Genomic DNA, 17,741 nt, shown 5'->3' with positions numbered 1-17,741 from the left:
TGAATGATGTATTTAAAGGGGTACTCCAGCGTGGGGGCTATTTTTAGCTCCAGCCGGGGAGGAGGTGGCTGAAAGAAAAGACGTCCATTCACCTCCCCGGTTCCAGCGGCGGCTCCCGCATCGAATAGTTCGCCGAATATTCGAAAAATATTCGAAAAGCGTTCAAATCCCCCAGCTTTCGGTTTTTACCTCCAAGTGGTTGAATAGATGTTTTTCAATAATCGAATACTTGTTCCCATAGACTTTAATGGGATCGAATATTCGATCGAATATTCTGGAGATATTCGTTCGAATATCGAATATTCAAATATTTCACTATTCGCTCATCACTAGTTATGTGTGATTTTACAACTCATTTCCATTCACCTGCAATACGACACACACAATCAGAACAAGAGTGGTGCTGTTTTTCAAAGAAAGCAGCCATGTTTTTTTTTAACTCTTGGATAACCACTATAAATTTGTTCATTTTTCCATAGTTTCTGGTTGGAAGTAATTATTGGATTATGGATGATTGAAATCTGAGTTAAGCTACAGTTTTGAGAACTTAAAGTTTGGGTAAAAGTGCCCAACACACCACTGTCAATGTTTTGATCAAGGTGCACTACTGCAATCATATTTTCTATTGCTCAAATGTATCTTAATAAGAAGCAACTTTGCATGTAGGCTTAACTTGAAGCATACCTATCAAACAAACTTCTGACATATCAGAGGTTTGTTTCAGTGGAGATCCAGGATCCTAAGACCCCTGCCGATCACTAGAACGAGGGAGCAGCACGGTCCAACCCTTTATCTCTGCTCTCACTGGTAAAGTAGCAGTGGACGAAATTATAATGGGGTCTATGGATTTCGTCTACAGAAATTGTAATAAAGAGCGAGGTGGGTTTTTTTCAACAATTTTCTTTTATGTTGTTTTGACTCCATTTTTTGGCATAATACTCCAATGGGTAGCATTCGAGAGTCGTCTTTATTTTGTGAGATAATGCATTTGCACCCTAATAAAGTAAAAAAAATAAATAAATAAAATTGTGAAAACTTACCCGAAAGTAATCACTGCAGGCTGCCAATACAGCCTTGTGGGCATGGAACTTCTGCTCTTCAGCAACAAGCGTGACATCACACAGTATACCGTCATTCCTCTGCTGATTTAATGCCGACAGAACAGCATCTTTGTGTGACATGGACTGGCAGTGCCTCTGACCTGTTAACATTTCTTGAGTACTGCAGAAGCAAATATTTGAAAGAAATTAAAAAGTTTTGTACTAAATATACTGTTTTTAAAGATGAGCGAATTTGCAGTATTAAAAGCCTGGAAAAGCTGGATCCAGTCCTGGGAAACTTCTCTCAGTTTCCCAGGACTGCATCAAGCTTTTCCAGCCACCCGAAGCTTAAAGCTAACAAAGTGCTTCACTTTGTTAATACTGTAAATGTGCTCATCCCTAACTGTTATAAAAAAAAACTACATTGTCAAAAAACACAATTTGAAATAGAAAACTGCCTAGTTTCCATCATTAGGCCATGTTCACATGGGGAAACACACCGGCCGTTCTGAGACCCGACCGGGTCACAGAATGGACGCTGTCAGAGAAGATCATTTCTGAAGAACTGACCAGTTGACCTTTTTTTTTTAAGAATTGGGATGCGGGCGCATCAGTGTGCGCCCACATCCCAATTCACAACAACGGACGTGATTTGTACAACACATAATTTGTGTAAACATGGCCTTATACTGCACATAGGAGATATATTTTGTGACCAAACAATTGCATATACTGTGGCTCAGTTCAAGCACAATTTCATGTGTTCTCCCATTTTTATTTTAATAAGGGAAACTTATAATATAGCCACATACTATGCTGTATCTTCCTCGTTGTTGGGGGTCCTACACTGGTCAAGAGAAACAAAGGCATTCTAGACAACAAAATCAAAAGTGAATTCAAGAGCCTTGTTGCATCCAGAACCTCAAATCCCATAGAGACATGTCAAATCTCATAGAGACATGTCAAAAGTTTTGATCGGTCTTTGTCTGAGTGTTCAGACGCTTACCGATCGGGAGATAGAGCCGGGAGAAGACACGCTGCAGCCCGTGTCACATGATCATTCAGACTTATAATGTAGCTCCTTGAAGCCTGACTGATCACATGACACAGAGCTAGGAGAGGAAGAGCTGCAGCGCATCTTCTCCCGGCTCTATCTCCCCATTGGTACGGGTCTGAACACTCAGACCTGACCCAATCAAAACTTTTGACATGTCTCTATGACATGTCAAAAGTTTTGTGAAGTGACAGTGACACTTTAAGAAGGAATAGACCCAATACTGACCTCTGTGGTACCCCACTAGTGACTGTGACCCAACCTGCGTATCTTCCATCAATGATCACCCTCTGTTACCTATCACTCAGCCAGTTACATATTCATTTACATAGAAGAACGGACAAACATGAACAAAGAGGGGCACTCATATAGTGTAGTAACTCAATAGAGTAGAATTTCCAATATAAAAAGCAAGTAGTAGACTAACCTTCTTGTGTTGTGTGTACGATAGGCACAACACTAGCAAAGCCCAAAATAACACAGAAGTCCGCAGCCAGGCAAACAGTGGTAGTGGTCGCCCCCGTCTAGATGCCGATACTTGCCAAATGTGTATAGAAGATAGACTGTGGGTAGCTGATCACCTATATCAGCTACCCACAGTCTATCTTCTATATTTATTTACATATATTGTTTCCTAGTCCAAGTATCCTCATCTTATAGATCAACCTTTCATGTGGCACAGTATCAAACTCCTTTCAAAAGTCCAGATACACAACGTCCACAGCCTCACCCAAGTCCAGTCTATAGCTGACCCCCTTATAGAAGCTGATCAGATTAGTCTGACAGAACTGATCCCTCATAAATAGAGATAAGTAAACCGGGTTCGGGTTCGAGTCCATCCGAACCCGAACTTTCGCCATTAGATTAGCTGGGGCTGCTGAACTTGGATAAAGCTCTAAGGTTGTCTGGAAAACATGGATACAGCCAATGACTATATCCATGTTTTCCACATAGCCTTAGGGCTTTATCCAACTTCAGCAGCCACCGCTAATCAAATGCCGAAAGTTTGGGTTCGGATGAACTCGAGCATGCTCGAGGTTCGCTCATCTCTATTCATAAACTCATGCTGGTGCTGTGTTATAAGATTATTTTCATGAAGGCAGTCCAGAATAGCATCCTTAAAAAAAACCTTCAAATTCTTTACTCACAATAGATGTTAGACTTACAGTTCCCAAAATCATTTTTTGACCCATTCTCGAATATTGGTACCACACCAGCTAGGCGCCAGTTAAGATATTATAGACTTTGTAAACATTAGTACTAAAGGTCTATTTAACACAGTACTCCATTCATGCCATTTCGGCCTGGTCATTTGTGTATTTTAAAGTTTTTAAGGCAGCCCCAAAAAGTAGATTTAGTAAATTAGCCTTTTCCTCATCTCCCTTCACTATTACACCCAAATTTGAGGGGACCAACATTTTTAGTTTCAACTTTTTTATTATTTATGTAGGTAAAGAACATTTTAGGATTCTTTTTACTTTCTTTAGCAATCATTCTTTTGTTTGCAATTTTTGCTTCCCTTATTCATTTTTTACACAATTTATTCTTCTGCCTATCATTTTTTAATGCCCCCCACAACCTTCTTGTTCAATAATCTATTGCATCCCTAACAGTTCTAGTTAACCACATTTGTTTTCTACTATTTCTACTATGTTTATTCCCATAGGAAATGTGTCATTCACAAGATCTATATAGGATGTTTCTTAAAATGTCCCATTTCTCTTGTGTACTAAGGGCATTGTCCCAGTCTATATTACTAAGGTCCTCTCATATTTAATGGAAATTGGCCTTCCTGTTTAATGTTTTTGTAGCCCCCCCCTACTAAGCATTTTTATTAAAGGTTAAATAAAAAGCTATTATGTTGTGGTAACTATTACCTAAGTGATCCCCCACTTCTACCTTTCATATTCCCTATACCTTTGATACGCCTTTTCTTGTTGGTCCCTGTACTGTATGTGAAAGGTAAAGGTGTCTTTTATTATTTCTAAAACATTATGTATTACAAGCTCTGCCATCCGCTACTTTATATTACATGTTCCTGATTTTTTAGGCCTTCCTTGTTTCTCAGTCGTGGCATTTACTTTGTTGATCAATTTTTATATGATATTTTAAGTCATAAAAATTCTTTGAGCATATCACTTTAGTGGTTTTATGTTGATAGGTGTAATATCTGTTTTACCACAAGCCGTGTTGCCTACTATGTCATAAATACCTTATGCACCTCACAGTACATGAATTTTATATGTCTGTTTGGTGTTCCTCTGCATGCTATACATAGCTTTTATATTGAGTTAACATCAGGGTAAACCCATGCTCTAGCCAACATAAGTTTAATGAGCGAGAAGCATGTTATGGACGGTGCCAATACCTGTACTGCATTGATGATAGACTTGTATTGCTGTCTTGCAAGAGTTAAGAGAAAGTGAAAAAGAAATTATTTTACCATTCCCAACTGAAGTTGTCTACTTCTATTCTGCACCAGCCTCCATTTCTATGACATACTATGTTTTTCCTGCCTGCCAAGCCTGCCAACAGGTGCCTCGTTCCACAGTATCCACCAGTAGTGGCATCCCACCCAGCTGTTGGCTAGACGTTACCCACCCACTCTCACATGTGCCCCAGAGCAGGTGTGGTGTTTGATGTTTCCTGCCCACCTGTAATTCTCTACACTCTCAAACATATTCCCTATTTGTAACTGTATTTTTTATACTTGTGCTTGCACTATTTATTTATCTCCACTAGATGTCACTGTATCAGGTAAATTGTATGCACAGCTGTGAGGAAAGGGTTAACAGCTAACCGGCAGTTGTGAATAAGGTGACAGTTACTGTCCAATCCCTGAGCTAGGTGCCTAAGGCATTCTGGCCAATCCCTGCACAGTATAAGGTCCTTTCAGTGTGTGTTCAGCCAGTCAGGAAAGAGATTGTTCCCCTGAGGAACTTATATGAATTCCCCTGAGGGAAATGAGTTGAGAGGAGTTGGTTATTATTTCTTATGAGAAAGGACTACACCACACAGAGATCCTGTGCAGGACTATGAGAAAAAGTCCTTTTTATTTGACATTTTCTACATTTACTTCAGCTCACCCATGTCAGGCTAACCACCCACAGAGGAGGATGAGGTGAAACAGACTAAAGGAACCCTACCTACACTGGGCGGCCATCTTCTCTCCTGATAACTAAGACAGGAGTAAACGACAGTGATTAGATAAAAGTGGTAAGCTGACAGACTTCACTGCACTCTGCTAGGTTCCTTAGGGGTCGCCCCAACGGCTAGCTATACCCACCAGGTGGGGTCTACATCCCTGCTCTATGTTACAAGGTGCCCATAGACAGCGATAGGTGGAAGAATAATACCCATGGGGTAGGCATTTTCTCTTAAAGCCCCTCAGTTGAGTACCTCAGGGTCAAGGTAGGCCCCAATAAGTCCAAAGTAACCCTCAGTCCTCACCTCTAACTAAAGCCAGCCAAGCCACAAGATTGAAAGACTATCCTATTAAACAAACAAATTATTTCAAGTATTATTCCTCCAGCGAGAAGCTGTGTATACAAATTAACAAATACCCCGTTCAAGGGATTGGACTACATATATATCTGCATTGTACTTCTATTTAAAGAAAGAGACTGTCTACTCTGTATTGCGAGCATTTTTTTCCTGACACGGGGAGTAGGTGGCTGAGGGAAACGACGTCCACTCACCTCCCTGTTTCCAGTTGTGGGTCTCTCATCGCGGCGCTCCGGTCCCCGGGCCGCTTCCTGGTGTCTGACGCGGGCCCGAGACGTGACGTCTCAGGTCTGCTCAGCCAGTCAGTGACGTTTTAAGTCCACTCAGATCCCGCCTCTGTCACTGACTGGCTGAGCGAACCTGAGACGTATCGTCTCGGGCCCACGTCAGACACCAGGAAGCGGCCGGGGACCGGAGCGCCGTGATGCGGGACCTGCCGCTGGAACCAGGGAGGTGAGTGGACGTCGTTTCCCTCAGCCACCTCCTCCCCGGTGTCAGGAAAAAATGCCCCCCTGCCGGAGTACCCCTTTAAGTGTTTTGTTGGTGTACCCAGGGGTGGGCGCATACCACTCCTGGCCACCATGACAAGTGCCTTAGGAACACCACCACCTAGCCTCCCCGGGTCACCACACATGGACCTCACATGGGATTGTCTTGGACCTTATCAATTAGACATTTATGTTATCTAGTGTCTCAGATGGCTGTACCACTTTAAGAAATGATGGTGAGTAGCATTTGACCTAACACATACAGCAGGATTTTGTTCTTTCTGCTGTAAACTGATGTTGACGCTGCATCCTGCAGTCTCACCTTGTGTCTATAAATACATTAACATATGCTATAAGATCAGATGCGAGAACATTAAGATTAATGGATGTCGGCATGTCAACCTTTGCTAACTAAACATAATTTACAGTTTACTGTATACATCTGTTGAAAAGTAAAATTATATATTGTGACGTGAAGAAATTTTACAGATATCCCCTATTGCTGCCTATTTGTCATGCTGAAAGCTTTTAGTAGAAGAGCAGTAAAGTCCTTGAAGGGAATCTAAAGCAAGTGGAAGAGTAGGGCACCAGGTCCACATTTGAAAGGTACACAGGTTTTTCACATTTAGGCTCTAGTTCCTTACGCTAAGAAAATGGCCATATGCTTTACTATTGAGTACTACTTCCATTTTCTTCAACGGCAGCATCCTTCTCTGTGGCCTTCTAAAGAATTCTCTAGATACCCTCCAATCTATCCTCATCCCTGCCCGCCCATCAGGTGAGCGGGGGAAATGGCATACACCTGGAAGAAGGGGTGAATCTGCACCTTCTCCCCAACATATGCCCGGCACCCAGCCTTCATAAACCTTCCCTCTTGTATCAACTAATGTTTTTGTTTTATTCCCTGCAGCCTTGGTTTCTGCTGCCGTATAAGACGACCCCTGACTTTTAAGAACATTGTCAGGGGTTCGCCTTATATGCCGTAAAATGTTTATACCTGCCTGACCGCAGCAGGGTTTACTAGCAGGAGCCCTCTGCGGTCAGGCAGGGGTTAACTGCAGCTAAAGAAAAAAAAACCAACAACAATCAACTCACCTGTGACCCGTTCCCGGTAGCCGCACATCTCCTGTCCCGTTCTCGGCGCAGGCAGTGTGACGTACACTGCCTGTGGCAGAGGTCCCTGAAGCTCTCCTGGGCAGCCAAGGGTCTGATCGGAGAAGGTCAGAGACGCTCGGCTGCCAGGAGAGCTTCGGGAGAATGACAGGCTTCGAGGACCTCCAGAGCCTCTGTCATTCTCCCTAGCTCTCCCGGCAGCCGAGCATCTCCGAGCTTCTCTGATGAGACGCTCGGCTGCCCGGGAGAGGTTCGGGGATCTCCAAGAGTGTACGTCACACTACCTGCGCTGGGAATGGGACTGGAGAAGCGAGGCTACTGGAAAAGGGCACAGGTGAGTAGAATTGTTTGTTTTTTTTATAGTGGTCACCCCATCCGGTTGGGGGGATGTGGCCATTTTTTAGCTCTCCCACCGTATTGGTGTCGACCATAATCGGCATATAAGAAGATTGCGGACGTTAAAAAGTCGTCTTATACGCTGGAGAATATGATAACTCCCTGTATCACCTGTAACAAATGTTTTTTCCCCCCCTGCAAGTACATACAATGCATTGTGCAACTGCATATGTTGAGGCCTTGTGCTACAATTAAAAAAAACTAAGCAAAAACTAAGCCACAAGACTTGAATTTCCTTATATCATGGAGCGCCAATGGGTTGAGAATGACTTCAATCTCACATTTACACCAATAAGTAACAGTTTTTGACTTTCCAAGCATACTGTGCTTTTTCACCTAGAAATTCCTTTAACTGTGCAATTCTGCATCTACAGTGATAAAGAAATGCGAGAAATGGTTTCTTCTTGTCATGTAGTGTGAGTAAAGGGCATAAAGATACGTAAGCTTTATCTCATGTATATCCCCCCTTTCTGCTGCTAATCACTTAAAGGGGTTATTCGGGTATCAAAAACAATATTCTAAACAATCCCCCTTCCCAATACAACCCTATGTCTAATATACTTGTACAAATTATCTTGCACTCTTTCCCTTTTTTTTTTCTTATTCTAATCGGCTCTTGTTGTCTAAAATCCTCTACTCTGGGTCCACTCTGACCACACTCATCTCCCTCTTCCTTCCTCCCTTTGCAGTCCATGTGATATTGATTTGGTAACCCAACCCCCAGCAGACTTTATCTGCATCATCTCCTTGCACTTGTGCTGCTTCCATAGACTTACATGTGTCCCTGAGCCTAGGTTTCTGTACTATGAAAAGTTATAGTTCTAACTCTGCTTGATGTCAGTGAATACAGGAATATGTACCTGTCTTTGTGTCTCAGTATTGTAAGTGTTATAGATGTTCTTAGAGTTTGGATGGAACTAGAATGTTTTCACAGTTTTTACATGTAATTCAGAAAAATAAATCATTATTTTTGGGGTGTGGAACCAACACCTGAGGTGGGGCAGGGCTGGAATTTATAGGAGAGTGTGTGGGCTGTGACCAATTAGGGGCGGACTGGCCCTTTAACTTTGAGACAGCCAGCGCGCGCCCTAGGAGGCGGGGACGCGCGCCGGCTGGCACAGTGACGGACAGGAGCGGGGCAAGGTGAGGCGCCCCCAGGGGCCGAAGTGGCAGCAGCGCCGGGTCCCTGCACGTGGACACCGGCAGCTGCAGGACAGGGTGAGGGGGTGCGGCGGCGGTCCGGAGCGTGGGACGCCGCCGCAACCCTGACACAGATTTGGATTACAAGCACGGTCCCGAAACGAATTATGCTCGTAATCCAAGGCACCACTGTATTAGGCTGTTGGCTTCACCCCTATCCACATGGACAACCTGATTTGTAGGCAAATGAGACATAGAAATACCAAAATGAGTCCAGCCATGATGAGTTGAGACTCGTGCCATTCCCAAAAAAGACAGTAACTTTACAGAATGATGCTATTAGTTGAAATCCCCTGCTCTGTAAGCTTATACAAAATGGGGGAGAGTAGGCTGTTAGTAGATTAGATGTAGTGCCCTGTAAGCTTTATGTTGATGATTGTTTCGAGATCTCAGAAATAACTGTTATAAGACCAAGTCATTTCCAAAAAATCTCTTTTCAAGTGCTTAACCAAGCAAAAACAGGCAAAGCTTTCATTTCACATCTGCCTGACTAACCTGAAAGAGGTTTCAATTAAGAACAATCTAAATGAGGATGACAAGCTCTGAGAGCACATTTACCTGAGGCATATCTCAGAAGGCATCGTCCAGGTCGGTTCCTCTGAGTCTTCACACTCAAGATTTAGAGAAGGAACAAACAAGCATTCCAACTGCAACCAAACAAAAAGAGTCAAAAATTAGAGAGAAAAAAAAAAACACACAAACAAAAAAAGTAAAACTGGCAAATAAAAAGGTTCTTATAAATTACAAGACAATTCATACTTTAGCTCATGTTGTGGTGTTATGCCCAATGCATCATTGTTCCTGCATTGATATAACAGGCATTGGGGATATACTATTGATTTTTCAATATAAATTTCAAAAAATAATGTCCCAAAAATAAATAAATAAATAATTAATTAAATAAATTTCTCTTTTTAGTGTCCACAAAAATTTTTAGGATTATGCATGCCAATATTAACACATTCATTCCCTATAATACTTGTGTGTCCAAGTATGGGAATGATATTGGTATTACTTATTTGCATAAAATAGTTTATATCACTCAAGATTGTCACCATTCACAGACTCGCACATCTAATTTCTAAAGCTCAATGTAGGCATACACTACTGCCAATTTCATAGGAAGCCAAATAACCTCTCAGTTAGTGACATCTGTCATACATAGGGTCCCTGTCAAAGATGTATTATTTTTACTGTATACAGCTCTATCCAATAGCACAGCTAACCTAGGGGTATACCACCCAGGATAAAATGATGATGATGGCATTTGCAGATATGTTTGTCATATGCACTAGGAGATTTCCCACAGCTTCCACCACTTCTAAAACGTCTCTGAAGTGACAGGCCGCTCAGCCAATCACTGGCCGAGACGGCACAGAACTGTGGCCAGTGATTGGCTGAGCGGTCATTGCAGAGACTGCTTCAGAAGCTTCAGCCGGGAGGACACTGAGGAACGTGGAGAGGTAAAGTATAGCTTTATTATTTTCTATACACTTTTGTTGGCCGCCAACCACGCACCTCCTATTACACAGAGCGATGCGTGATCGGCAGCCGCTGATTTCTAGGCAGGACCAAAAGACACGATCAGCTGATGATCATTTTTATCGGTTGTTCGTTGTCTTTATTACATGGAGCGATAATCTGAGGAATCAGCCTGGTAATAGGGCCCTAAGGCAGGATTCACATGAGCACTCAAACCAGCCTCAGACTGGCGCCACTAAAGTAGTGCGTTCTAGGTATATTGTACGTCAGCATCCCAACAAAAAAGGGATGCTGCTATATACCGAGGTGCACTGCAATAAGCCTATTCACTTTAATGGCCTGAAGATAGCTAGTAAATACGTTCGTACCACTTCCCGCATGTACTGTACTGTATGGGGGAGATTTATCAAACATGGTGTAAAGTGAAACTGGCTCATTTGCCCCTAGCAACCAATCAGATTCCACCTTTCATTCCTCACAGACTCTTTGAAAAATGAAAGGTGGAATCTGATTGGTTGCTAGGGGCAACAGAGCCAGTTTCACTTTACACCATGTAAATCTTCCTCTATATGTTTATTAAGACTCATGGTCTGCTGCACTAGATAAAAGTATACATGCGGGCCTAAATGTAGTCACTAGCTGACTACTTTAGAGTCATTAATTATGTAAGACGTACTGCATTAACACAGTGTGAACCCAGCCTTAGGGAGATATTGGTGTTATTTTGAGAAACAGAATTTAGATGATTGAAAGACTGTAGATAATTTTATTGAACGGTGTGATTGGGAACATGATGTAGCACGTGGATAAATTAGAATGGTAGAATGAAACTGCAAACCTGCTTAGGGATTGATGAAGATTTAAAGGGGTGGTTTACAAAAAAAAAATATTTTACATCAACTGGCGCTAGAAAATGCCAGATGTTTGTAATTTACTTCTATAAAAAAAAATCTCAAGTCTTCCAGGACTTATCAGCTGCTGTATGTCCTGCAGGAAGTGGTGTATTCTTTCCAGTCTGACACAGTGCTCTCTGTTGCCACCTCTGTCCATGTCAGGAACTGTCCAGAGCAGCAGCAAATCCCCATAGACAACCTTTCCTGCTCTTCAGAGCAGAAATAATACCACTTCTTGTAGGACATACAGCAGCTGGTAAGTACAAGAAGACTTAAGATTTTTTAATAAAAGTAAATTACAAATCTCCTGAACTACTCCCTTCAACACTCTAGAAGTGTTCTGTACATGAGCGTGACTGACTATAACAATAGAAGAGGTAAATATCAGACCCCGGGGTTGAGGGAATTGTGGAGCAAGGAGAGTAGTTAGGTCTGCTAAAGTGAAGGCATTGTATTCAGTACTTTCAAAGCTGTTACTTTTAGTCATGTAATTGCCTTCAAAGTAGAACTTATTATTCCCTGTGAAGTACAGTAGTTCACACCAAGAGTTCCTGAAGAATAGACACTTGAGAAGTGGAAGAAAATGTAACAAAACAAAATTAGAGCTTTACAAGCCACCCAAGAAAACTGTAAAAAGGTTCAAAATTGCTTCCAAACATAATCACTGTGGCTTGTGCTGGTGTGAACCGGTCCAAATGCCGCAAATGAGCTTGTTTACTGTGCTCTTCTGTTTAACCCCTTCTAACACCATGACATAAGATATTCCAGTAACCAGGCCCTATTACCAGCTATAAATTGTCTCTATCGCTTTAAGAAAACTTTTTACCTGTTGTAAGGACATAAACCAGAGGGCTCAAACCCTGAACAATAGTGAGAATGAGTCGGGAGAGTAGCGCTGTAATATCCATGCCCTTTGGGTTTCAGCATCATCCTCTGTCTGTAAAGTACAATGGACATTGATTGTTTTTGGTCTTGTACTGGTCTGAACACTGCTTTATTTCACTCCTTGCTGTGTAAGGGTTGGTTCACACTATGGAATCGGCACAGATGAATTCTGGCGGATTTCATCGCTCGTACCTGTTCACGGCGGCGCGCCACTCCACCCTTGCCATAGACACCGTTCTATGGCCGGGCCGATTCCGACCAAAAGAATTGACATTTCAATTCTTTCGGCTAAATGCGGAATCCGCCCCGCCATAAAATGGTATCTATAGCACGGGCGTAGAGCGACGGAATCCGACGGAGCTTATCCATGCGGATTCCGTAGTGTGAACCCGCCCTTAGTTGGATTCCACCACACCTGTCCGTTTCTCCTGCTGACTTTGTTCCGGGCTGCAGACGGTTGAGCTAGTTGTGATGGACAGTTCTTTCTTATACCAGTCTGTGATCTGTGTGATCTGGATGTAAGATGACTGGTCCAATCACACTCTGGACTGGGACTCTCACATCCCATAAGTATACCACAGGCCCTCTGCTCAGTGCTTGCTATAGGTCTATAAGTTTAGATTTAGCTGGCATTTACCTGAATTGCTATCCTATTGCTTGCCCTTTCTTGACCTTCTGTTTCTCTGCTAAATTGATACTGTATTTGCCTGTTGATTTTCTGACCCATTTTTTTGCACGACTTTGCTTTAGTGTTTGTTTGTCTTATATTGTCTCTTTGTGCACTATGGTGTAGGAAGGAAACGTCCATCAGTAGTAACCGACCACCTAGGGTCAGATAGGTAGGTTGGGATAGCGGGGGGGCTAGCACTAGGGCTCACTGTCGTGTGTTCCCTGCTTTTTCACCCTGGTCTTATGTTCCTAACAAGCATTCGGAATAGCACTTCTCTCCCGGCTCTCTGTGCATGACCGTCCTATATACTTACATATTAAAAAAAATAATGAACTTACTCACTGCATAATAAAAATGGCACAATTGTTGATTCCCGCACCATAAAAAAGTAATGTGAACGAGTGCAGATCTTCTAGATCTGCGCTCATTTACTGAACCTATTACATGGCTCAATAGTCGTGTAGCCCTTGCAGCTGTCGTGCAGTCGTACAGCTCCCCACTGTCTTCCTTGCATCTCCCCACAGCCACCGATGCGACTTCACAGACGGTCTCTGAAGTGACAGGCTGCTCAGCCAATCACTGGCCGGGACGGGACCACTGCGCCAAGTGATTATCTGAGTAGACTGTCACTTCAAAGGATGGCTCTGAAGTTCCAGCGGTGGCTGCGGGGAGAAGCCAGGAAGACACCGGGAAGCATAGAGGGGTAACGTATATATAATATATTTTATGTAAAATGGTGCCTTGGATTACGAGCATAATTTGTTACAGGACCGTGCTTGTTATCCAAATCCACTCTTAAACCAAAGCAAATTTTCCCATAAGAAATTATTAAAATGCAGACAATTGGTTCCACACCCCAAAAATATAATTTAAAAAAACTGTGAACTCTTCTTCCAAAACGCTCTGAAACCAAGTTACTCTTAAACCAAGGTACCACTGTATATATATTTAACCCTTTTAAAGCAAGGGCTGCACTACTACTACTACTAATAGGCTCAGTAAACGAGCACAGTTCTAGAAGATCAGCACTCGTTTACATTACTGATTGGGCCATGTAATACAGCCCTTATGGTGCGTTTACACAGAGAGATTTCCCTAATGTTAGGGCATCTTATATATTCGTTCTATTTCAAAAGGGAACATATGCCCTCTGCGGTGTAAGATATTGTAGGCATTTTAAATATTGCACAAGCAAAGCTGTACAGACGGGGGTTCCCTAAATAATTTATCAACTACTAATTCATGAATGTGATTATCCGCTAGTTTAAAGCATTATTAAAACCCATTACTGTTGCTTGTTAGTTGGCGCCCAGTGCTTTTCTAAATTCTCACCTTATATTTAGATTTTTCTCACAGTCTCTTCTGTCTCTTCCCGGTATGTCATGTGTCTTATGTGAACGTATAATCTAAAGCAGAGAATAAGGAATTAGCGCTCCTGAGTTTATGGAGCTGACGTTTGGCGTTAGCTTTGTATTTTTAATTAAACTGTAACTAACACTATAGGACACATATGTTTTCCACATGACTTGATGTAACATTCTGAATTATAAAGAGTTGTAAAAAAAAAAAAAGAGTTACTGTACATACTACATTTCATCCCATTGTATCTTACACAGATATACTTGCCTGCTAGACACACACTGTTGCATGCCCCAGTTCCCTTTTATGATGTTTATCCACTCAGATTTCGGTGGTTAATGCAGTCCACGATAAGAATACGCACTGCAGCTCAACAGACTTCCCAAAGTTCCTCTCAGGCCAGTCCTTAAAGGGGTTGTCCGGCGATAAAAAATTATTCACAGAATAACACACATTACAAAGTTATACAACTTTGTAATGTATGTTATGTCTGTGAATGGCCCCCTTCCCCGTGTCCCACCACCCCCACCCGTGTACCCGGAAGTGTGGTGCGCTGTACATACCTGTCACGTGCCGACCACGGTCTCCGATCCTCAGCAGTGACGTCTTCTTCGGGCGGCCAGCGGATCTTCCCGAGTGCTGGCCGCCCTCTGCAGCGTCATCCGAAGCTCAGCCGCGATTGGCTGAGCATAACTGTGCTCAGCCAATCGCGGCTGAGCAGCTGATGACGTGGCCGCGTCATCAGCCGCTCAGCTGCGATTGGCTGAACACAGTTATGCTCAGCCAATCGCGGCTGAGCTTCGGATGACGCTGCAGAGGGTGGCCGGCACTCGGGAAGATCCGCCGGCCTCCCGAAGAAGACGTCACTGCTGACGATCGGAGACCGTGGACGACACGAGATGCGGTGAGTATAATGCACCACACTTCCGGGTCTAGCGTGGGTGGGGGGAAACACGGGGAAGGGGGCCATTCACAGACATAACATACATTACAAAGTTGTATAACTTTGTAATGTGTGTTATTCTGTGAATAATTTTTTATCGCCGGACAACCCCTTTAAAAGGGTTATCTAAAGAAGGAAATCTTTTTCTTTCAAATCAACTTGTTTCAGAAAGTTATACAGATTTGTAGTTTACTTCTATTTAAAAATCTCAAGTCTTCCCATACTTATCAGCTGCTGTATGTCCTGCAGGAAGTGGTGTATTCTCTCCAGTCTGACACAGTGCTCTCTTCTGACATCTCTGTCCGAGACAGGAACTGTTCAGAGCAGCAGCAACTCCCCATAGAAAATCTGTACTGCTGTGGACAGTTCCTGTCTCGGACAGAGATGGCTGCAGAGAGCACTGTGTCACACTAAAAATAATACACCACTTCCTGCAGGACATACAGCAGCTGATAAGTATGGGAAGATGAGATTTTTAAATAGAAGTAAATTACAAATCGATATAACTTTTTCTGAAACCAGTTGATTTGAAAGAAAAAGATTTTCGCTGGATAACCCTTTTAAACCAGGGATGGGGAACCTTCGGCCCTTCAGCTGTTGCAAAACTACAATTCCCATCATGCCTGGACAGCCAAAGCGAAGCTTTGGCTGTCCAGGCTTGATGGGAATTGTAGTTTTGCAACAGCTGGAGGGCCAAAGGTTCCCCATCCCAGCCCTACACATTTATCTTTATATATTCCTGGAAATCATGTCATGAGAATATTTGGGCCATAATGTATTGTGAAGAGCAATGTGTGACAAGTCTCAGCTTTTAACCCCTTAGTGACTAGCCTATTTTGGGCCCTTAAAGGGATTATCCAGCGCTACAAAAACATGGCCACTTTAGCCCCACTCTTTTCTCCAGCTTGGGCAGGGTTTTGCTGCTCAGTTCCATTGAAGTGAATGGAGCTTAATTGCAAACCGCACCTGAACTGTTGTCTCTGAAAGAAAGTGGCCATGTTTTTGTAGCACTGGATAACCCCTTTAATGACCAAGTGATTTTCATACTTTTTCATTGCTGCCTTCCAAGAGTCATAGTGTTGTTTTATTTTTGCCCACATAGCCATATGAGGTCTTGTTTTTTATGGGATAACTAAAACTTTTTATTGCCACCATTTTCAGGTTCATGAAAGTTATCTAATAATTTTTTATTAACCCTTTTTTGAAGGGATAATAGAAGAAATATCCCTTTTTTATATAAAACTTGCGCTATTCAACGTGCGTTAAAAAAAAACATAATTTATGTATTCTCTGGGTCACTATGATTACAGTGATACCAAATTTGCATTGTTTTTATTTTAACTATTACCACTTTGGCACAGTAGAAACATAGAAAAAAACAAAAAACTGTCGCCACATTGCAAGATCCACAACATTCGCAATTTTCTTGTGAAATAGCTGTTTGCGGGATTGTGTTTTAAGGGAAGATGTATAGTTTACGGACGTGCTGATACCAAACATATATAGTTTTTTAAAGTTTTATTTAACAATTTATTTTGCATGGAGGATAAACTGTCATTTTATCATGGGGGGAGGGGTTTGACAGCGGCATTTAGAAGTAAAATGACTTTTATCAATGAGGCGAGGAGGCAGACTAGCGTGGCCTAGAGCTTCAGTGTCCTAGGCCTGAGACACCTCTCTCCCCGCCTCCCTTCACTTTCAGAAAGCCTGGATGGAGGCAAGGAGAGAGGTGTGGCAGGCTTAAAGGACAAGTGCCATGAAAAACTTTTTCCCAGTAATTGAAGCACATTACAAAGTTATATAACTTTGTAATATGCTTCAATCACCTATCTGCCTCCCTTCCCTGTCTTTTCCCCCCTCCACCCCCCACCAGGAAGTGTCCTAACTCACACAGACCTAATTACTGTCGTCACCGTCACCAAACTCTTCTCTCAGCTCCTTCTCCTGTTCTCCTTCTCAGCTCCTCCCCAGTCCAAGTGATGGCTTGCAGTTGTTCAGCCAATGGGAGCTGAGCAAGCTGAGTCACCTGACAAGGCAGGGGAGGGGGGGGCTGCTGTAACAGGAGAAGGAGCTGAGAGAAGAGCTTGGTGACGGTGACGACAGTAAATAGGTCTGTGTGAGTTAGGACACTTCCTGGTGGGGGGTGGAGGGGGGAAAAGACAGGGAAGGGAGGCAGATAGGTGATTGAAGCACATTACACAGTTATATAACTTTGTAATGTGCTTCAATTACTGGGAAAAAGTTTTTCATGGCACTTGTCCTTTAAGGCACTGATGCTCTAGGCAACGCCAGTCCGACTGCCCTACCATGCTGCACTGATAGAAGTAGTTTTTCTACTAAATACCAGTTTGGGGGTGGCAAGGTGCCGGTACAAAGGTGCTTTCAAGACACAACCTAGGATTAAATTTTTTTATGAATAAAGAATACAGCAGCATACATTACACAAAGCTGGAGAATACCAGTACAATTCAGTAACAATATTTTCTCATTGAAATATTGGGCCAGATTTACTATTACTGTGGGAGGACTAGCTCCACAGAATACAGGACTGTGGTGCAAACAGCTTTCAGACACAGAGACACAAGCCAACGGCCGTCGAAAAGATGCCTGTTATTTGCCATTGACGGCCATGATCATAATTACAGATGAACGAATTTACATTGCAAATGAAGCGAAGCGCTTCATTTGCTCAGCTGTCGGCTTAAATATCGGCT

The 17,741-nt window shown here is 42.8% G+C and overlaps 1 protein-coding gene across 6 annotated transcripts in view; it reads right to left on the bottom strand.

Annotated features, from left to right (window-relative positions):
• KLHL32 (kelch like family member 32) overlaps positions 1-17,741 on the bottom strand; it is a 126,220-nt gene that overhangs the window by 86,701 nt on the left and 21,778 nt on the right. For 2 of the 6 annotated variants that reach the window (XM_069973589.1, XM_069973594.1), the window contains exons 1-3: positions 10,646-10,714; positions 9,354-9,442; positions 1,041-1,221 (exon numbers count right to left, since the gene is read on the bottom strand). In XM_069973589.1, the coding sequence (XP_069829690.1) occupies positions 1,041-1,221; positions 9,354-9,442; positions 10,646-10,714 (339 nt within the window). Of the gene's footprint in view, positions 1-1,040; positions 1,222-4,462; positions 4,497-4,537; positions 4,829-9,353; positions 9,443-10,645; positions 10,715-14,057; positions 14,132-17,741 lie in introns of those variants that run through there. The other 4 variants (XM_069973591.1, XM_069973592.1, XM_069973590.1 and 1 more) reach the window with 4 other exon arrangements.

This window comes from Dendropsophus ebraccatus, chromosome 6, assembly GCF_027789765.1.
Source record: "Dendropsophus ebraccatus isolate aDenEbr1 chromosome 6, aDenEbr1.pat, whole genome shotgun sequence".
Classification (NCBI taxonomy): domain Eukaryota; kingdom Metazoa; phylum Chordata; class Amphibia; order Anura; family Hylidae; genus Dendropsophus; species Dendropsophus ebraccatus.
This window is presented reverse-complemented; position numbering and strand designations above follow the sequence as displayed.